Raw genomic sequence first — 19,725 nt, 5'->3', positions numbered from 1 at the left:
TGGTATACTGGTCTGTATTGTTTATTAACAAGGCTTAATCCTGAATATGCTTGTATATCTAGTTTCACTGAAATTAATTACCTTCTACATTAATGGCTACAAGATCAGGTCCCTAGTTTTGCCCTTCCCATTTGATGGAAAATGCACCAGCTAGTCTAAAAACACAAGACAACATTCTGAGCTGTTTAAAGGTTTACTGCGGCAAACTTGGCATTGTCAGTTGGTATTTATGTAACTGTATCCCACAGCTTCAATAGTCCAGCTGTATGAGTGCTTTAGGTATCACAGCACAGAGTAGGACAGCTGCTCACTTGATTGCAGTGGATTTTGAGCCAAAGCACAGTCTGAACAATTGCCAGTTTTTTTCTCTCCCTCTCCCTGCCTTTGCGTGTGCTGCTTGTTTTAGATTGTTAATGGGAATCTGTCCCTGCTTCAGATTTTCCCTCTGGAAGCAGCAATTTCTTCAGTATCCCTGAGTAGTAGGGACCAAACACCTGTCTGTTGTGATGAATCAAACTGCCAAACCTCTGGCCCACTTCCAGTAATTCTTCTTGAATAGGAGCAAGGCCTTGGGGTAGATTCTTAGCGTTCTGGCCACCAGGATACAAACAAAGCCTAAGAAAAGTTTGGATCCGTTGCTCTGTAGGAATTAAAACAGATTTAGAAAAAGACCTGATTCCTGTAACTTATTCATGTTAGGGCTCCCTAGTTAGCTGAAAAATCACAAGGCAGATAGGATAATAAAGGGTGAAGGGACAGGAATAGAACTTTTCATAGAAACAAGTGGGTGGTGTTGTACAAAATCATTATACAGACGATGCCAGGCAAGCCTCCCAAGGGAGGGTGTTCCACAAACGGAGTCACTACAGAAAAGGCCCATTCTTGTGTTGCCACCCTCCAGGCCTCTCGTGGAGGGGGCACTCAAAAAAGGGCCTCAGATTATCATTGCAGGGGTCAGGTTGCGGAGAGGGGTCCTTGAGATATTGTGGTCCTGAGCCATTTAAGATTTTATAGGTCAAAACCAGCACTTCGAATTGGACCTGGAAACCAATTGGCAGACAGGGCTGTCTTGCCCATAGGGGTGCAGGGCACTCGGGCTCTCAGGGGCGCCAGGCCGAGAGTCCGGGGCCTGAGAGCTGAGTCTGGGGAAGAGTCCGTCCGTCCGTTGGAGTGCCGCAACGGGCTCTTCTGCTGCAGGCAGCTCTGCGCCGCGAGTTCAGGGGCAACTGAGCCAGCGAGATGCTGAGGCGGCCGGCCAGCTCCGCCCCCCTGCGCACCTGGGACTGGGCAACCTGGGGGGAGGCGCCGGGCAGATCTTTGCACCCTGGCACTGCATATGCTTACAACAGCTCTGCAGACAGTGCTGTCGGGTCAGGATTAGAGGTAAACTTCTCAGACTGCCCTGCCTGGTGAACAACCTGATCACCGAATTCTACAACAGCTGAAGTTTCCAAACTATCTTCAGAGGCAGCCCAATATATAATGCTTTGCAGTAATCTAACCTAGAGGTTACCGGAGCAACAGACTACAAAAGAGGCTATCTGTGTTCAGATAGGGGAGCAGCTGGGCTACCAGCCAAAGCTGATGGAAGGCACTTCGCACCACCAAGGCCACCTGAGCCTCAAGCAACAGCAATGGATCCAGAAGAACCTCCAAGCTGTGTACCCACTCCTTCAGAGAGAGTGTAACCCCATCAAGCAGGCCACCAATCTAGGGAACCAGCCAATAATAGTGCCTTAATCTTATCTGGATTGAGCATCAGTATATTGGCTCTCATCCAGTCCATTACTAAGACAACAGTCCAGCAAATCCACAGCGACACCTGCAGATGTAGAGAAGTAGACCTGTGTGTAATCAGCACATTACTGACAACATACTCTAAAACTACGGATGACCCCACACAGCAATTTCATGTAAATGTTAAACAGCATGGGGGATATAATCAAACCCTAAGGAACCCCACAGTGAAGGCTCCATGGGGCTGAAGACCACTTCACAAGCATTACCCTCTGGAAACAACTATCCAAGCAGGACCAGAAACACTGCAAAGCAGTGCCACCCACCCCTATCTCAGACTGCCATTTCAGAATAATACCAAGGTCAATAGTATCTCAAGGATAATCAACATTTCCCTGTCTTTCACTTAACAGAGATCATCATACAGGGTGACCAAAGCTGTTTCTGTGCCAAAACTGGACCTAAACCTCAACTGAAATGGATCTAGAAAATCACTTTCCTCTGAAAGTGCCTGGATCTGGTCTGCAACCACCCACTCAAAAACTCTGCTGAAGAAGGGGATACTGGCCAGTAATTAGATTTTCCAAATCCGGGGAAGGTTTCTTGAGTAGTAGCACTACTTCCTGAGGAGTAGCACTACAAGCAGACTGGGACCACCCCCTTTCACAAGGAGGCATTTATCACCTCCCAGACTAAGCCAACTGTCCTGCCTGCTAGTTTTTATCAGCCAAGAGGGGCAAGGGTTCAGAGTGCAACTGGCCACCCTGACCGATCCAAGCACCTTGTGCACATCCTCGAGTCTTAAGTGAAGCATCCAACATAACAAGACTAGACAGCGCTATGGAAAACTTTCATTTGCCACAGTTAAGGTCCCAGTGGATGCAAGCGATTTTATCCTCAAAATAATTTGCAAAAAAGTCACAGCGAGCTACCAATGGTTCTTTCCCTCCTTTGGGGCAGACTGTAAAAAGCCCTGTACTACCTAGAATAACTGCTGGACGGCACAATGAGAATGCAGTGGAGGCATGTAGTATATTATATGATACTAACGTATATATTGTCACAGGTGATTCCAGGGTAACCATATATGAAATGCACTATAACAAAAAATTGCAGTTAAAATAAGGTAATGCAATACACACTCTGCCTTTTCATACTCAAGTGTGATATTACATTAAAAATATGCAAAAACTCATGACTCACCAATTAGAATCCGTACTCCATTGTCCTTCTCTGCTAGACTCGTGAGTTGGCCTTTAAGTGAAGCAGCCTTGTCAGTGCTGAGAACAGGATACCCCAACTGCAGGAGAATGCTATTAACTTCCTCATGCATTTGATTGCTGATATCCATTAAAACATCTTCTAACCTAAGCCACACAGAGATGGGGCCATGTTAATCTGACAGGTCTTTGAAACTGAACTTTATATATGCATAATAGCAGAGAAATGGTCAACCTGTTGTAATCCTATAGAATTAAGTCTTAAAAAACAAACCTTGCCTGCAGTAGGCAACAACTAGCCTGCAATATTTATGAAGTAACCTTCTTTCCCCCCCTTGACACAGAAGCTATATGAGCAGTTGTGCCCCTAGTTTGGCTTATACTGAACTCCTGTTCAGTCCTCTGCCTTTCTCTCTCTGCTATATTATCGTTACAACATACAATTTATTTATGCCTCAAGTGAAGTGGGCATGCTTTCTCCATGAATAAGAATAGGAGACAACCTTCATCAAAATGATGGACACAGGTTCTCACTGCCTGTTCATAAATAGCATGAAGAGGCATTAGATTAACTCTGGATTTTCTAGGTGCCCACAAGCAGCCTACATGAGGCTGGGCTTGGGTGAGTATCTCTCCTGCCTTCAACACCAATAATATAAAAACATTACCTTGCGTCAGGAAGTCCTTCCAGAAGGGCTTTTATTACCCGTTTTAGCCTATCGCCACATCCTGGTGAGCTGAACACTCCACTTCCACATGTACTGCTGCTCACTAGTAGGACTGCAGCAATGATGGCTAGCTGATTCACTTTCATCTGAAGGGCATCCAAGCGGGCTTTGTCCATCAACATAGTCTGCAAAGAAATAACAGTATAAACCAGTGGGTTACTATGCAGATTTCTTTAGCACTTGAGATGCATCTTATGCTACTGGAGTAAAAGGAAATATGCCCAAGCACATTCCCTGCTACTGAAGGATGTGGGTTGTCGTGTGAGCAACGAACAGACAGAAAATGGGTCATTGCATTTCTCTGTTTTGCTGCCTAACTCGTAGCCAACTAGTGTGCCACAATGTGGCCTTATAGTGCTATCTTAAGACCTGTTTCTGAAAATGCATTATTATTATTTCTGACTCATAAGGTGCCTTTTACCTCAGGATATTCTCTTCCAGGCTCCCAATGCAGCAAGTCCATGTATGCTTGGTTTAGAACAGCTGTGGGACTATGGACAGATAACACTTCTCTAGCAGCCAGAGAGGAGGATGGAACAGATGATCCTTTGGTCTCAGAGGTGGATGAGGAGGGTAGCAGATTAGAGGTTGATATTTCAGCTGCTGCCTTGCGCAACCACTCAGTTGTACAAGTGAGGCCACCTAAAGTGTAACATTAGAGAAATGGAGGTTTGGAGGAAAAAACAAGAAATGTAGGCTGGTCCTTTCTCGTGCTTATTTGCACCTTACTGGCAACAAATAATCATTGCATTTTGCCTTTTTCTTAAATAACATGGTGCAAAAAAAAAACAAAAAAAAAACTAGTGAAAAGTTAAGAGTAAAACAGTTCTTAATGAGGGCACATTTATGGAAGCTAACAGGAAATTAAAACTGCAAAAAGGGAGGTGGTTAATCAAGTATTGTCCCTTTTACTTATAGTAATCTTCAGGTATGACTTTGCGCTAGGTTTCATGAGTACATAACATTTGTTTTCATTAGGAGCACCCCAGGGGCTCACTTGCTTCTCCCTCCACCTTCTCTCACATAAATATTATCTTCTCTCCAAAACTGAAGGGAGTGATGGGAGAGGTACTGTTACCATTACCGTATTTTTCGTCCCATAGGACACTCCGTCCCATAGGACGCATAGTTTTTTTGGGGGGAAATAAAGGGGGGGGGAAATTCCCCCCCAAAACCAGGTCGGGGAAACCGAACCAGGTCGAGGAACAGCGGGATGGCAGCGCTGCGCCTCCCTGCTGTCCCCCGAGCTTGTGGGGCTGGCCGATGTCTGCCCGGCGCGAGGGGCGCTCTGCTTCAGGGCTCCCTTTGCGCCGGGCGGCAGGCTGCTATCCGCAGGGCTGCCTAGGCTGCGGATGTGTTCCCGAAGTGCCGGGGGCTCTGCTTTCAGCGCGCCCGGTGCCCCGGGAAGCAGGCTGCTATCCGTAGCCTAGACAGCCCTGCGGGAACTCCCGACCCCTCGGGAGTTCGCACCGACCCCTCTCACTCTCCAAGCTTCAGCGAAAGCCTGCATTCGCCCCATAGGACGCACCCAGATTTCCCCTTCATTTTTGGAGGAGAAAAAGTGTGTCCTATAGGGCGAAAAATACGGTATATTACCTACATTTTTACTAACCAAAACTAGCACTAAAACAGTTTGCCAACCCACTTCTGACAATTCTGGTTTTTTATTATTTATTTTATAAATTTTTATACTGCTAAGTAAAAAAAGCGAATCTTCTCAAAACAGTGTTCATGAATTCAAAATTAAAAACATAATGAAAATACCAAAGCAACACCAGTCACAATTACCATTAAAACTGATGGGGGATGCCCATCTCAGAAGAGGGGAAACCATAAAACGTACAGTATCCCCTCAAACTCCATATCATAATTTGGCAAGCAGAGAATCTATGTGCTAACAGAAGTAGAGGAAAAGTTTGATCTTCCAGAAAAGCTTAAGGTATAAACTGGGATTTTAAAACTTGTTTCCTCTTGTGCTTATGTGTACCTGTTTTTAAGAAGTGCCTTGGATGTGGTTGTGGCATGTGTTAACCCTCTGCTCTAGTCTGCACCAGAGACAATTTTACAATCATATTTAATACATACCTGGTAGCTTCTTCAGGAGCTCCTGGAATTTTTTTCTTTCATACTCAACCGAGTGCTCTTGGAGATGGGGTCGAAGGCTTTGTATGGTAAAATTTACCATATCCATTTTCATTAGGTTCAGAACTCTGAAGATCTCTCTACCGTAGGCAACAGGAACAAAGTAAACATTTAACTACCCAATCTAGGAAATCATACTAAAGAGCAAAAACTAAACCTGTTACCACTGATGAATGAGCTTCTTTAGACTACTATGGTGATCACAGAAATAGTGTAGCATAAACAGAAGCACAACTCAGGAAGAGGAAGATGCTATTCCCAGGTATACCAAAGCAAAATTTGATTAGACATTTTTTTAAAAAATTACTCAATAGCTAAGGAGACATAGTACTATGCCACAGAGCAATTACATATTAAAAGCTTGTCTTAGAATTTAGATTTAGTTATACCTTGCAGTAAAGGTTTGAAAGGCATGACCTTTTGCTCTTGGTCATCTGTGATTCTCTGTCTTTTTGGTTATAATGCTAGTTCAGTGCTATGTGCGCTAGCAGCAGCAAGCATGACAATGAGGAGACTGTAGGCTTTCACTTTCTCTGTTAAATTAACTAGAGTTTCTTTCTATCCACACTGGGGGAAAGGAGTGGGGGTTTTGGTTGGGGCAAACTATAGTTTGTTCAAACAAGTCAGGATCTGGTTGGTTTAGAATCATAGAATCATAGAGTTGGAAGAGACCACAAGGGCCATCGAGTCCAACCCCCCTGCCAAGTTTATGACTCTGGCTTGTTAACAAACTAACCAAATTTCTTCCATGGACAAGACAAGAAACACAGTTACAGTTGTGCCAAAGGAAGAGAGGGAAGTAAGGAATATGTGAGTCTCTGGCTTGCTGCTGCTTGTGTATACTACAAGAAACTGTGCTTTATGGGCTACATCCTAACCTACTGTATGACATGTTTTAGTGATGGAGACAATGGTCTGAATATCCATATTTATTTACCCCTGGAATTGTTAAGGAAAGCCAATTTAGTTTACAATTATTTATTTCCATCACACACACAGCTATGAAATGATAGGTGATTTATAAAACTGATTTATAAAATCAAATCCCAAGGAGATCGAATAACAGATGCTGTACTCCCAAGGGTAGCAAAATGATGCATCTTCCTTTAGGATAAATTCAGTAAAGGATATATTACTTTTAGAAAATTACCTTTGTCCAAGCCAATGGTGCCCACCTGAGCAAATGAACTGGGTCTGCCATGACTCGTAGTCTCTGTATCTCCTCATCTCTAACAGGTGCACAGAGCATTGCCATTGTACCTAAGATGTAAGCGGTGAGGTTGGGGATATCTAAAGCACCATGCTCAGCCTCCTGTTTTATCAGCTCCATGTCCAGAGTTTCTTCAATCTGACTTTGCAAACGATGTTGTCGGGGCAGGAGCAAGGACAGTAGGGTCTACATAAGAATAAAGTGTTGCCATTTTTAATAACCTTATTGATTTTCATTTGCTATGTTCAAAACCCTATAAGACTATAACCGAATACAGCCATACCTCTTGTTACGTTTGCTTCAGGTTGCATGTTTTCAGGTTGCGTCCTGCGGCGACCCGGAAGTACCGGAAAGGGTTACTTCCAGGTTTCGCTGCTTGAGCATGCACAGACGCGCAAAATGACATCACATGCATGCGCAGAAGTGGCAAATCGCGACCCGCGCACACGCAGGTTGTGTTCTGCTCATGTTGCAAATGGGGCTCCGGAACGGATCCCGTTCACAACCAGAGGTACCACTGTAAAGTAAAAAACAGAACAAGTCCATATATATTGATTTTATAAACAAAACTAATGTTATACAAATAAGTATACCAAGTTTTCTCATGTCATATGTATATCACAAAAATAGCATAATAAATGTGCAAAAGTATCTACAACATATGTTTCATTATTAGTGGTCAATGTATGAGTTCTTGGTTTATGAATTGGTTTAAACAATTAGGAAGAAGAGGAAGGGAGGAAGTGGGAGAGTGGGGAGTGGTGGGTGGGGTGGGGTTGGGTGGTTATGCTTCTATTATCCTACTTAGCGTGTGCGAGGGGTTGTGTCAGCGTTACTTGTATGGGTTCTTTTACTATTCACATGCTGTATTTCCTTGGTGGTGAGAGAGGTTGGTTGTGGCTTAGGGTGTGGGTGGTTGTCTTTGGTTGGCTGTAGTGAGAATTGTTTTTGTGTGTGAGTGGGGTGTGTGTATTTTTGAATCAGGTTAGCCAGATTGATTTGTATGCTGTCAGGGGATTCGTGTTGTTGTCTTCTTGGGCTGTGTGTGTGATAAAGGATAACCAAACCAGGGTGAAGGTGTCTTCTTCTATTTGTCCCTGTGTCAGTTTCAGTTTATTGGTTAGTTTTTCTAATAAGGTTGCTTCCCATACTATTTGATACCATTGGTCCATGCTTACTCCTGATAGGTCTCTCCAGTGTCTGGCTATGATATTTCTCGCTGCTGAAGGTAGGTGGGTTATGAGCTAGAACAAGTCCCTATATAAAACAAAACCCATTCTGGATACAACAACACATTCAGCTCAGACAAACTTATTCTGAATGCATAAATAAATCTTATAGCTTCTCAAACCGAAAGTTAAGGTGGAAGCATACATAGTAAAAAATCAAAAGAATTTTAAACCTTGCAATTGTGCAATAAAATAGAATACAGTTTGGAAACCAAGCCCATTGTCCTGTCCCTTGCAACAAGAAAAATGTTTTTCTACAAGCAAATGTTCAAACTGATTGCAAACCTGAAGTTTGAGAACATACACAATTGGGATCAGTTACACAGCTATAGCAGCTACATAGCTTAATCGCTATTCACAGCTTGAAGTGTGCATGGGAAGGAATAGTGAGTGGTTTCACAATTTTCCAGACTACCTTGCTTTTGCACATAGCTAACCAGAGACAATAATTATGAATGGTTGGCTGTACTTTTGCTATGCGCGCAAGTGTGAATAACACGGCAGAAAAATATGGAGGGCGGGGGGGGGGGGACCCAACCCATGTTTGTCAGCCTGATTGCACATAACTGTGTGACAAATATTAGCAAGTGGGATGTCTGGAAAAATATTTGCCTACTATAGGCAAATGACAGTCAATAAATCTTAAAGTCTTAAATTCTCAAGCAATATTAGGGCTGCTATATGTCCCAGACATTACCAGGATTTCAAAAGTGGAATTGACATCCGGGGGTGGGACGGTCTTCTTTTAAAAAGCTCAATACTTTTCATAGTGTCTTGGTTTTTACTTTTTGAAATATGGCAACCCTAAGCAACATTAGTTACTGGTTTTGGAAATCTCACTTTTTCTTCTTTACATATGACCACATATATTGTTAATGTAACAATTTATTTATCACAAAGGTCAAGCTGTGTATGCTATAAATAATGAAGTCTCAAACATACACAAACATCTCACCTCTTTGATTTCTTGTAGCAGCTTGATAGCATGGGAATAGTCTGGTGGCGTTTTGGAGAGCTGTTCTCTCAGAATGTCCCAAAAAGCTTTATGCAATGTCTCTTTCACTCTGCTTTCCAAACTGTGAGTCAAAAACAGTTGCTATTAACATATTTCCACTTACATTTGATATGAATGATCCATAGTGAAGCCTTGGATATTTGTTTTTTGAATCAGGGACCCCTGACAGTTAAAGTTCAGTCGCGGACGACTCTGGGGTTGCGGCGCTCATCTCGCTTTACTGGTCGAGGGAGCCGGCGTACAGCTTCCGGGTCATGTGGCCAGCATGACTAAGCTGCTTCTGAGCAGTGCACAGAAATGCCGTTTACTTTCCCACCGGAGCGGTACCTATTTATCCAGTTGTACTTCGTGCTTTCGAACTGCTAGCTTGGCAGGAACAGGGACTGAGCAATGGGAGCTCACCCTGTCACGGGGATTTGAACCGCCGACCTTCTGATTGGCAAGCCCTAGTCTCAGTGGTTTAACCCACAGACCACCCGCTCACTCACTCTCAATTGAGCAGTTAAATAGGACATCTTGGACGGAGATCACTTTGGGCAAGACATGTAAGAAAATGTGCATGTACAAACACAATACACCATTTTTTAAAAAGCTTGTGAAAAATCAATAAATAAGTTTTTTTAATTAAAAAAGATTACACAATCTTTCTTAATTTTTCAAATCCACATCCTTTTACCAACGATATCCTTCTAGATTTAACAGGAAACTAAAACAAAACCAGGAAAATAACCAGGAAAATAAAACCTACCTGTTTGGTAAGAAATTCACCTCTTGCAATCTGAAGTCATGGTTTACTACAATTTCATGTGCTATGGTCATTTTCGAGACTTCATTGGCTGTTTCCATGAGTTCTGACACAGAAAGAATTTGGGGAGGACTGGCTGCATAAAAATAAAACAGAACTGCACTTTGTTTACCCATCAAAGGGGGAAAGATTATTTATAAAGGAAAGGAAAATGCAACTATTTATTTTAGAGTAGACCAATGTAAAAAGACATGCACTATTTGTAACAAACCAAGGCAATGTCAACCATGTATTTTTGATACATACTGTTTTTGCAGTCCTAGGCAAATTATAAAAACAGGGTTGTCTATATACTACTTGGTAGCTCATAAGTTGTGAAGGCCTGAATTAAATCACCCAATTTACTATGAATGTTCTTAAAAACAGAAAAGGGGGGGGGGGTTCCCCAGCATCACTTGCAAAATCATGAAACTTGCAAAAAGGAATGTGCCATTCCCAACTGGATGTCATAAATACATTTGCTTGACAGTTGCTGCCACTTAAGAATACTTGTCCGGATGTACCAATAGTATGGGACAGCACCAAGGCTTAGTAGTGGAGCAAAGCTTAGCATAAAGAAGATTCCACATTCAATTCCTAGTGCCTTCATTGAAAAAGAAATTAATGTAGCATGACTGCGAAACACCCCAGTCAGAGAACTCTGAAGCCAGTCAGAGCAGCAAGTACTGAGCTAGATGAAACAATGAGTCAGCTCATTATAATGCAACTTGTTCAAATGTCAAATCCCCAATATATTAAATTTGTATTCCAACCTTAATTTGAAGATCACAGGGTGCTTTACTATACAAAAACACAAAAAGTACATAACATGGTAACAAACAAAAACAATACCTCCACTCAGTCTGGATAGAAAATTTATATAAAGCAACTTCCTCTCTTCAACTCTCAAGACTGTTCTGATGCTGCCCTGGGTACCCAGGTGGCCACAGCTGGGTGAGACCAACTCTACCCTGCTCACCCACGCAAGTCTCAGTAATACAGACCAGATGAGCCTCCTCATCCACAATCAGATCATGGATGAGAGAGATCTTATTCAGAGCCAACCTGGCATGCAGCAGCAGCAGTCCCAAAGGCTGGCTGATAAGACAAGTGCAATTCTCCAATTATGTTATCTCACTTGATAATAATGTGAAAAATAATGACAATAACTTTGGATCTTCTAATACATATTAAGCTTTGTTGTTTTGCAATTTAAATTCAAAATTTTCAGCATATTATTTTTTGAATGTATGAAAAATAAACAAGACACTGCTTCACATTTGCCCCAAACTCTTTTGTTAATCCCTTTTTGTATATAGGCATTCCCTCCACTTATGCATGTTCTACTTGCGTGTGACATGTATACGCACAGCACTGGGAAATAATTAAATAATTCAATTCATACCTGGAAATGGCAGGAGAGAGCTGGAAAGTCCTTGTGGCTCGCAAGGAGACCCTCCCCAGAGCCCCAAAACGATGTTCTTGAGGGCAGAGGAAGCCCTGAAGAGCCTGGAAGCGCAGCAGGGATGTGCAGGCTAGAGCAGCAGTAGCCACTTTCCTACACGTCCTCCAGCCTCCGGCTGGTCCCAGAGCTTCAGTTCTAGTTGTGGGTATTTTTTGATACGGTATTTTTGGTATGGATGAAGAGTAGTAGAGAGCATTTAAAGGGTGTTTAGAGAGTGCTCCCCACTTTATGTGATTTCACTCGTGTGCTTGGGGCCCCAGAATGTAACCACCATGTAAGTGGGGAGTTGCCTGTAATTTATCTTGAGTTGGCAATTTTGCTCTAAATATAAATGACACACATTTTTTTCGAGCAATAATAATTGGACATACAAGGTGGGGTGTCGGGTGGGCAGAGGCTAGGCATGTCTCCGCCATGGCTGTCTTCATGTTCCCTTACTCTTCTAGGATTACAGTCTATGTTCTGAGAGTCACTGCTGTCACTTGAGGTGGTTTTAGGATTAGACATCTTGTTCCTAGTAGAAAACATAGCAGTAACAAAATGTTGAGGTGAACTATCAGATCAACTTCTAAATGCTGTGAGATATCAGTTTTAATGCACCCAGGTTTGGCAAATGGCTATTGAAAATGTACTCCTTCCTATAACAAGTGGTCACCATTAACTCAATATATCTTGGCAGTTAATTTTATTATTTGTACCACAAATATGTAGCAGTCTACTGTCCCTGTGCTCCACTCCTTCATGTGTATCATTTAAGTTGCTTTGAGATGCTTTTGTAAAGCAACTGATAAGCTTCATAAATAAAGCATTTAGCATGTCTGCCTGGAAAACTGAGTTTTGTTCACCAGTGGAATCTAGACACATGCAAAAAATGTTGTGAAAATGCTTTTAAAAAAATGTTTCAAAAATATATTGCATTTGCCATATCTCACCTTCACCATCTAATGTCACATTTGTATAATGCACTTTACAACACACTTAAAATGTTTTATTTGCAGCTGTATAGTTGAGTCCACCATTACTTGCCTACTTGCCACTCCCTTTAGTTTTTATTTTATTTTATAAAGCTGTACATACACATGTATGGGAGGGGGATGTAAACAGTGGGACCAAAGGCCATGAAATGCAAGGAGTGTCATACTTTGCTTCCCTACAACCTGTTTAATTCCTTCTAATTTGATTGCACAAAGTTCATGGAATACCATATATGACTTTTGTTTGTTTACCAACCATTCATTCGGATTTGTATGTAGAGATGTTACATTGTTAAGAAATATCCCACTTTCACACACATTTTCCTGATAAAACAAAACAAATTCCTTCCAGTAGCACCTTAAAGACCAACTAAGTCAGTTCTTGGTATGAGCTTTCGTGTGCATGCACACTTCTTCAGATACACACTATCAGATATTTTCCTGATAGTTTCCTTAGCTCAAAAAATTCCAATGCGGGGAGGAGATTTGTTGTGGTATGCAATTGTATCCCACCTACAAAATAGCAATTGTCTAGAAGTAGCCATAATAGACCGACCCTTGCAGTTTGTCTCATTTAGATTTTTTTAAGGCATCTATGAGCACTTCCAAACTGCCACTATTTTAGAGTGGGATTCAGTCATACAGGAAACTTCCAAATGACCTGTTATGTGTTCTTCTTGCTTTGTTTGCAGAGAGATTAGTTGAGATCAGCTATTCAATAAACGAAAGTGAACCCTTAACCCTAACTAGTCCTTCTTGTGCCCCAAAACTATTTTATATTCGCAGTAGTTACAAGGAGAGGTTATTTTTAGCTGTCCCTATTTCATCTGTAAGCCGCCTTGAGCCCGTCAAGGGAGAAAGGCGGCGCATAAAAACTAATAATAATAATAATAATTCGCTGGCCCATATAAATTTTCATAAGCAGGAATTGGGAGGGAAGCCGCAGTGCGGGCGGCGAGCGTCTCCCTACGTCTCCGCCCGGCGTCTGCGTGCCGAGTGAGGGACAAGCAAGCGCGCAGGAGCGTCATGGGCGAAGGGCGAGCGGCCAAGGGCTGGGCGCTCCCTCACCTTCCCCGGGGAGGTGATGGGGAAAGACGAGGCAGGGCAGGTGACCGGGCGGCGGTGGCAGAGGGAGAGAGGGCAGCACGGCCGGTGTTCTCTGGCCGCCTCCAAACAGCCGCCGCCGCAGCTTCTAGGGAGCCCGTTGGTGTTACCGCCCCTTCCTCCTCCTCCGGCAGATTCAAACTGGATGGAACCAAACACCTGCCGGCAGCGGGGTGGGGTGGAGCAAGGCGTCGCGCCCCACAAAACCAAGAGAGGGCGCAAATGAGGAAAAACCCGACGTCTTCCTTTAAAGCAAAAGTGTATTTTCTCATTTGCAGGATGAAACTGAAACTTTTCTCTCCTAAGGTTTGAGTAGACCTTGACTACTCTCCCTTATTAACCCCCCTTAAATGGGCTGTTCCATGCCTGGCCGTTGACGCGCATCCCTGAGGACCGAACCAATTGTCACAGAAATGAGAAGACATACACTACCCCCAATTAACATCCGTTAACGGTAATATTCTCCCGAAATTAGATAACTATCAGAATTTATTATTATAAGTTATGTAATCTAATTTTTCCCCACACTGCTGTTGGAATAGATGTCCACTTATTATAATCTATCTCCCCTCTCTCAGCATTAATGGGATACTCCTGAAAGAGGCTGCAGAATTAGCATATCAGAGGGGAGAATAACAGCGCCACCTAGTTTTAGGTGAGACATAAATACAGTACTGTAGTGCGAAAGAGTTGCAATGGGCTACAAGCATTGGAGGTTTATCGGCTGTGTGTGTTAAAGGTATTTAAAAACTGCATGTAGAACCTGCCCAGGTCGAAATTACCAGTGTTATTCAATTCAATAATGTAAGCAACAACAACAACAATCCTAATCTTCTCTCTGATAAATTGTGGAAATGCTGTAACAGGCATGGTGAGAGCATGGGAGACTTATGACTGGCTCTCAGTGTTTTAATTGAAAACCCTTTCTAATTATTTTTAAAATACCAAAATTAGAACATCACGGATGTAGCACACCTGTTCCAAGTGATAATTCCACTGTGGAGGCCCTTGAGAGCATACCCTTATTGCAACAAAAGTGCTGTTTTACACTTATTCAGCCAAGTGAAAAGTGTGACTTCATTTCCTGCTAGCTGTAAAAACCACCAGACACAATCAAGCTAAAGTTCAGCACATACAATACGGAACTGATTTCTTTGGGATAGAATTAAGAAGGTGCTCCCAGTACAATGATTTAGGCCTAAATACCCTTGACTTTGGCTTGACTGCTCAATCTGCTTCCATGTTGTTTCATTCATTCCACAGTGGTACCTTGGGTTACATACGCTTCAGGTTACAGACTCTGCTAACCCAGAAATAGTGCTTCAGGCTAAGAACTTTGCTTCAGGATGAGAACAGAAATCGTGTTCCGGCAGCATGGCGGCAGCAGGAGGCCCCATTAGCTAAAGTGGTGCTTTAGGTTAAGAACAGTTTCAGGTTAAGTACGGACCTCCGGAACGAATTAAGTACTTAACCTGAGGTACCACTGTATTGCACTCAGTGGTGTAGTGGAGCAGGAACAAGTGACTCCACTTGCTTTACAGCAGGGATGATGATGTCATCTCCTGGGGTGCCTTTTGGCAATCCTCTGCATGCTAAATAAGCAAACATTTCTGAGAAAGAAACCTTCCAAATAAACACAGCAGAGGAAGAGAAGGGTTACATTAGCATGCATGGCTAATGATTAAACTGCCACTTCTATTTTGAAAAATCCCCTTGTTATAACAAGATGTCACAAAATAGCAAGCAAACTTTTGAGTTCACAAGAAGACTTAATCATGCTGGATGTCAAATAAAGCAAAGAAGGGGGGGGGGGGAATGCTGGTTTCTGATGGTAGCTTAGAGAAGGGAGCTTCGTGCATTGCTTCCTGCTTTGCTAGTTCCAGTTCTGGCTGTTTCAGCCTCAGTGGTGGGGCAAAGAGCAACCGCTCCATAGAGTGCCTTCCATACTGATCTGGAAGTGGGGCAGATAACAATATCCAGGTAAGGGCTGGTCCTGACACATAGCTCTTTGCATAAGCTGGTAGCTTGATATCAACTGATATATTGTCCACATGACTCAGAAAGCTGTCTGTGGACAAATGCCGGCCTCCTCGGCCTGAGAAAGCTGTCTGTGGACAAATGCCGGCCTCCTCGGCCTGAAAGCGGCCATGAGTGCAGTAGCCCATCGTCAAATTTGACTGAACTTAACCATCCAGGGTCCTTTACCTTTACCTATTATATTATTTAGTATGTATGGGAGCTTGTAAAGCTTTATTAAGTTGCAAGTACTAAACATGGAAGCATCAAATATTAAGATAAATGTTGGAAGTGTTGCTGTTAGAGCAGGGACTGCCATCATTTCACACATGGTTCTATTTTAAGGTAAAGGTAAAGGTACCCCTGCCCGACAGGGCCAGTCGTGACCGACTCTAGGGTTGCGCGCTCATCTCGCTCAAGAGGCCGGGAGCCGGCGCCGTCCTAAGACACTTCCGGGTCACGTGGCCAGCGTGACGAAGCTGCATCTGGCAAGCCAGCACCAGTGCCGCACACGGAAACGCCGTTTACCTTCCCGCTATAAAGCGTCCCTATTTATCTACTTGCACTTAGGGGTGCTTTTGAACTGCTAGGTTGACAGGAGCTGGGACCGAACGACGGGAGCTCACCCCGCCGTGGGGATTCGAACTGCCGACCTTACGATCAGCAAGTCCTAGGCACTGAGGTTTTACCCGCAGCGCCACCCGCGTCCCAGTTCTATTTTACTCTTATCTTAAAGAAATGCAGTTGTAACATAACTTGTATTTTGGTTGATGCAGCATAAATTTGGGGAATCTTCATAATTTCTACACATTCCAGCAGATGGCAGCAACTGTTTCAGTATATGATATAATACAGCCTGTTTAAAACAGAGGTTTAGCCACTTGGCTGACTCCAGATTGCCACTATTTTGCAAGAGGGATTCAAGTGCACGCTGAAAGGTTAGGTTTGCACAGTTAAAGTGGATTAATGGGTTCTGTCACCCTAACACAACAAATCAAAATTTTAAAAGAATCAGCTTTAATTTTTATTTTTTGTAAATCATTTTGATTGGATTTCATAAATGTACAGCAAAATTTAAGCATACAATTAAATCTAAGCATACAGTCATACCACCCCCCATACCACCTCCCCAGACTTTTTGAAGTTTGGAAGTGATGGGGAAATGGATCATAGAATCATAGAAAAGTACATTGAAAATGCATTGAAAAGTGTGGGATGAACAATTAACCAACGGAATGATATCTGAATACCTTATGAGCAAATCAGGATTAATGCAGGATGAATGTTCATTGTTGTAAAACCATCCTGCAAAAAAATCAAAACAAATGCTCAATGAAATCCAGACATAATTTAACCTTTCTGTCTGCTTTGTGTAAGCAAATGAGGATGAGTGTTCAAGAAACAAGTCATCTAGAGAGGGCTAGAGAAGATTCAAACTATGGCTAAGAAATTTTCCCCCTAAAGAATATGTGGTTTACTTGACACCATGTGATGCGGCTTCTTTGCTTAAGTAATTTGAGTTTCTCTTACTAATTTGACTTCCTACCTAAAGACCTCTGCACTTAGTCCTTCCTGCTATCTGCATATTGCATACTATAATTTGACTTGATCATAGACTTCATTCTTCTATTATATGGTTAATCTACAAGGAATGCCTCCATGCAGTGGGATGGTCTATGTTCCTTAATCCTTTATCAGTGCTGCCCTTTCTTTGATTCTGTAATCGGGAACCTTCCTTTATATACCAGTATGTTGAAAGCGAGCCTGAAGGTTTATCCATACGTCTAGCTTTCCTTCTAATCATCTAATTGGGTTTCGCACAGGCCCCATTACAATTGTGCAGGAACATAATGGCATCAAAAGAAATGCTAATCACACCGTTGAAAATCTGGTTCCACTCCTTCAATTTCTCCTTGTTTCTCCTTCTCCCCCACCCCCCCTGTATGTGCTATATAATTTTCCTTTGAAAAAGACATAACTCAGCAATCTGCTGACACTCCCAAGTCTCCCTCCTCAGCCCTCTACAATGCAACTCATAGATGGAACTCACAAATCATTTGGAAGCTATTCCTTGGTTGAGCAGAGCTGGAGCTGAACAAAAGGAGGTCACCCCATCCCAGTCCCCTCACCCTCTGTGGAATGGCAGGAATTTCTCCACACTCTATAGTCTGGGGGAGTAATGGCATCGGTGGATGGCTGATTGTTTTTACATCTAAAGCCTGTGCAAGGCCCCAGCTTAGCGCCTGTCAACTGCGGGGGTATTAACCCTAGATCTCTCAGAGTTAATAGAAATCTTGAATACTAGGGAGACAATGGAGGAGGCAATGGCCCTGCCCTTTATTTTACGAACAGTTTTCCTTTGAGTTGAAAAGAAATGCCGGCTGGCTGAGCATTAATCTTGCTCACCTGATACCAGGAACGTGTTCTGGTAGGTTCTTGAGGGTCTCTCTCTGCCTTCATCAGTTTTTCTTCAATTTATTTCCTGATAGAGACCACTGATTTAATATACCAATCTGAGTAACATGGTTTCAAAAAATGGGTTGGACCCAGACTAACCACTGGAGGACTTTTGCTAACTGCTAAAAGGCAGAAGAGAGAATAGGAGATTTTCAGCGTTACCTCCTTCCTCCCGCAGCCTCTTGTGTCACAGTGACCCCCACTGAAATTTGCACCAGAAGGTTGGTGGATCCTCAATAACAAGTTGAGAGGTGGCATGGGTCTGCAGGGTAGGGAAATGATAAAAAGTTGTCTTCTCCTCCTTCTGCACGCAGGAGCATCCATTTAGCAGAACCTCCCCTAGATCAGAATCTGCAAATGGAAGTTGCCAGTCTGCTCATGGAGGGAAAACGCTAGATCCAACTCACCTTTCATTAAATTCCTGTTTGTGGAATGCTCTCCTCAGGGAGGTTCCTCTGGCACCTTCATTATACATCTTTAGGTGTCAGGTGTTATTCCTCTTCAACCAAGCCTTTGGCTGATGACTATTTTACGGCATTTAAATGTGTGTTTTGTTTTAGTTTCAGCTATTTGTTTTGTGCTTTTTTCCTGTATTTTTAGCTTGTGAACCACCCTGAGACTTTCAGATGAAGGGCAGTGTTTAAATTTTAATAATAATAATAATAATAATAATACAGTTGATCTATGGTTCTGCAATAATTGTAGTTGTCAAGATGAGCAATAGAGCTAGAAGGCAGGGTTGCTTATGTAGCAGCAAATTAAAAACTTTCTCTTCCCTCTACCATCTTGATTCAGAGGCAGGATACACAGCTTTATGCTATATGTAAACTGCTATTAGACTATTTTGTAAACGGTTTTGCATTATTATTTTTTACAACCATGCAGGATAGAAAGTTTATTAAATAAATAAATATGCAATCAAGGCTGGGGAAGGGAGGAGGGAATCAGAGAACAACAGATGAAATATCTTTGTGTGAGAAGGTGATAGGTAAGAAAGCCTTACTATTTCTAGTGAACTAGCTAAAAATACTTGGGCAATTTTTTGTAACTCTACACACAGTCCTGTTTCAAGGACTCAATAGGTCTTTTTCTTTTCTTACCTTTTGGCGGTATTGGTGTAGTCTGCCATTACAGGAAATATCAATGAATTAAGAACCAGTAACTTTGACTATTTGGAATGGAAGGTCATACTGGGTATATGTGGAAAGGTCATTTCCTTGGATTTGCAATAAAGCCTCAGAGCTGCCCTATAATCTCAGCATTACAAGGTGCTAATCTCCACCCAAACCGAAAGAGGCCTGGTCTAGGAGCAGGTATTAACAATGACCTCCATACTCTTAATATTTAAGTAAACATATGGCCTTACTTAAAAGGGCAAGTAATGTTTTCCTACTTTTCTAAAGATAAACTTGGATTGTAGAACTCCACTTTCCAAAGTGCAGCAAAATTGACATAAAATGAATTCATTCCGCAGGTGAGGATCTCCAGTAGCAACACATAATCTCATTATTATTCTGCTAAACTTTCCAAAAATATTGTGTGCAGTACTTTAGGGACATAAGTGGAACATTTCTTGGTATTTCCAGACTAAAAACCTGACACCAAAAGGATGTGAGGAGACCTAAGGGAAAACAGCCCTAGCTT

At 42.5% G+C, this 19,725-nt stretch overlaps 1 protein-coding gene and 1 long non-coding RNA gene across 2 annotated transcripts in view; one reads left to right on the top strand and one right to left on the bottom strand.

Moving 5' to 3' along the window:
- Positions 1-174: 174 nt before the first annotated feature.
- TCP11 (t-complex 11) lies at positions 175-13,895 on the bottom strand. The gene is made up of 10 exons (XM_081865389.1): positions 13,573-13,895; positions 11,902-12,044; positions 10,030-10,162; positions 9,222-9,342; positions 7,003-7,223; positions 5,771-5,907; positions 4,107-4,327; positions 3,626-3,810; positions 2,941-3,104; positions 175-640 (listed from the first exon to the last, which is right to left on the bottom strand). The coding sequence occupies exons 1-10, from the start codon at positions 13,878-13,880 to the stop codon at positions 411-413; spliced, it is 1,863 nt and encodes a 620-aa protein (XP_081721515.1). The 5' UTR covers positions 13,881-13,895; the 3' UTR covers positions 175-410.
- A 7-nt stretch (positions 13,896-13,902) lies between these two features.
- LOC309343684 overlaps positions 13,903-19,725 on the top strand; it is a 34,216-nt gene continuing 28,393 nt past the window's right edge. Inside the window, exons 1-2 of the long non-coding RNA XR_014157368.1 lie at positions 13,903-14,062; positions 14,187-14,263. This is a non-coding gene — a long non-coding RNA (uncharacterized lncRNA). The remainder of the gene's footprint in view (positions 14,063-14,186; positions 14,264-19,725) is intronic.

Source organism: Podarcis erhardii (assembly GCF_964252035.2).
Source record: "Podarcis erhardii genome assembly, chromosome: 6".
In the NCBI taxonomy this organism is placed as follows: domain Eukaryota; kingdom Metazoa; phylum Chordata; class Lepidosauria; order Squamata; family Lacertidae; genus Podarcis; species Podarcis erhardii.
Note: the sequence above shows the minus strand (reverse complement) of the source record. Positions and strands in the feature narration are given on the sequence as shown.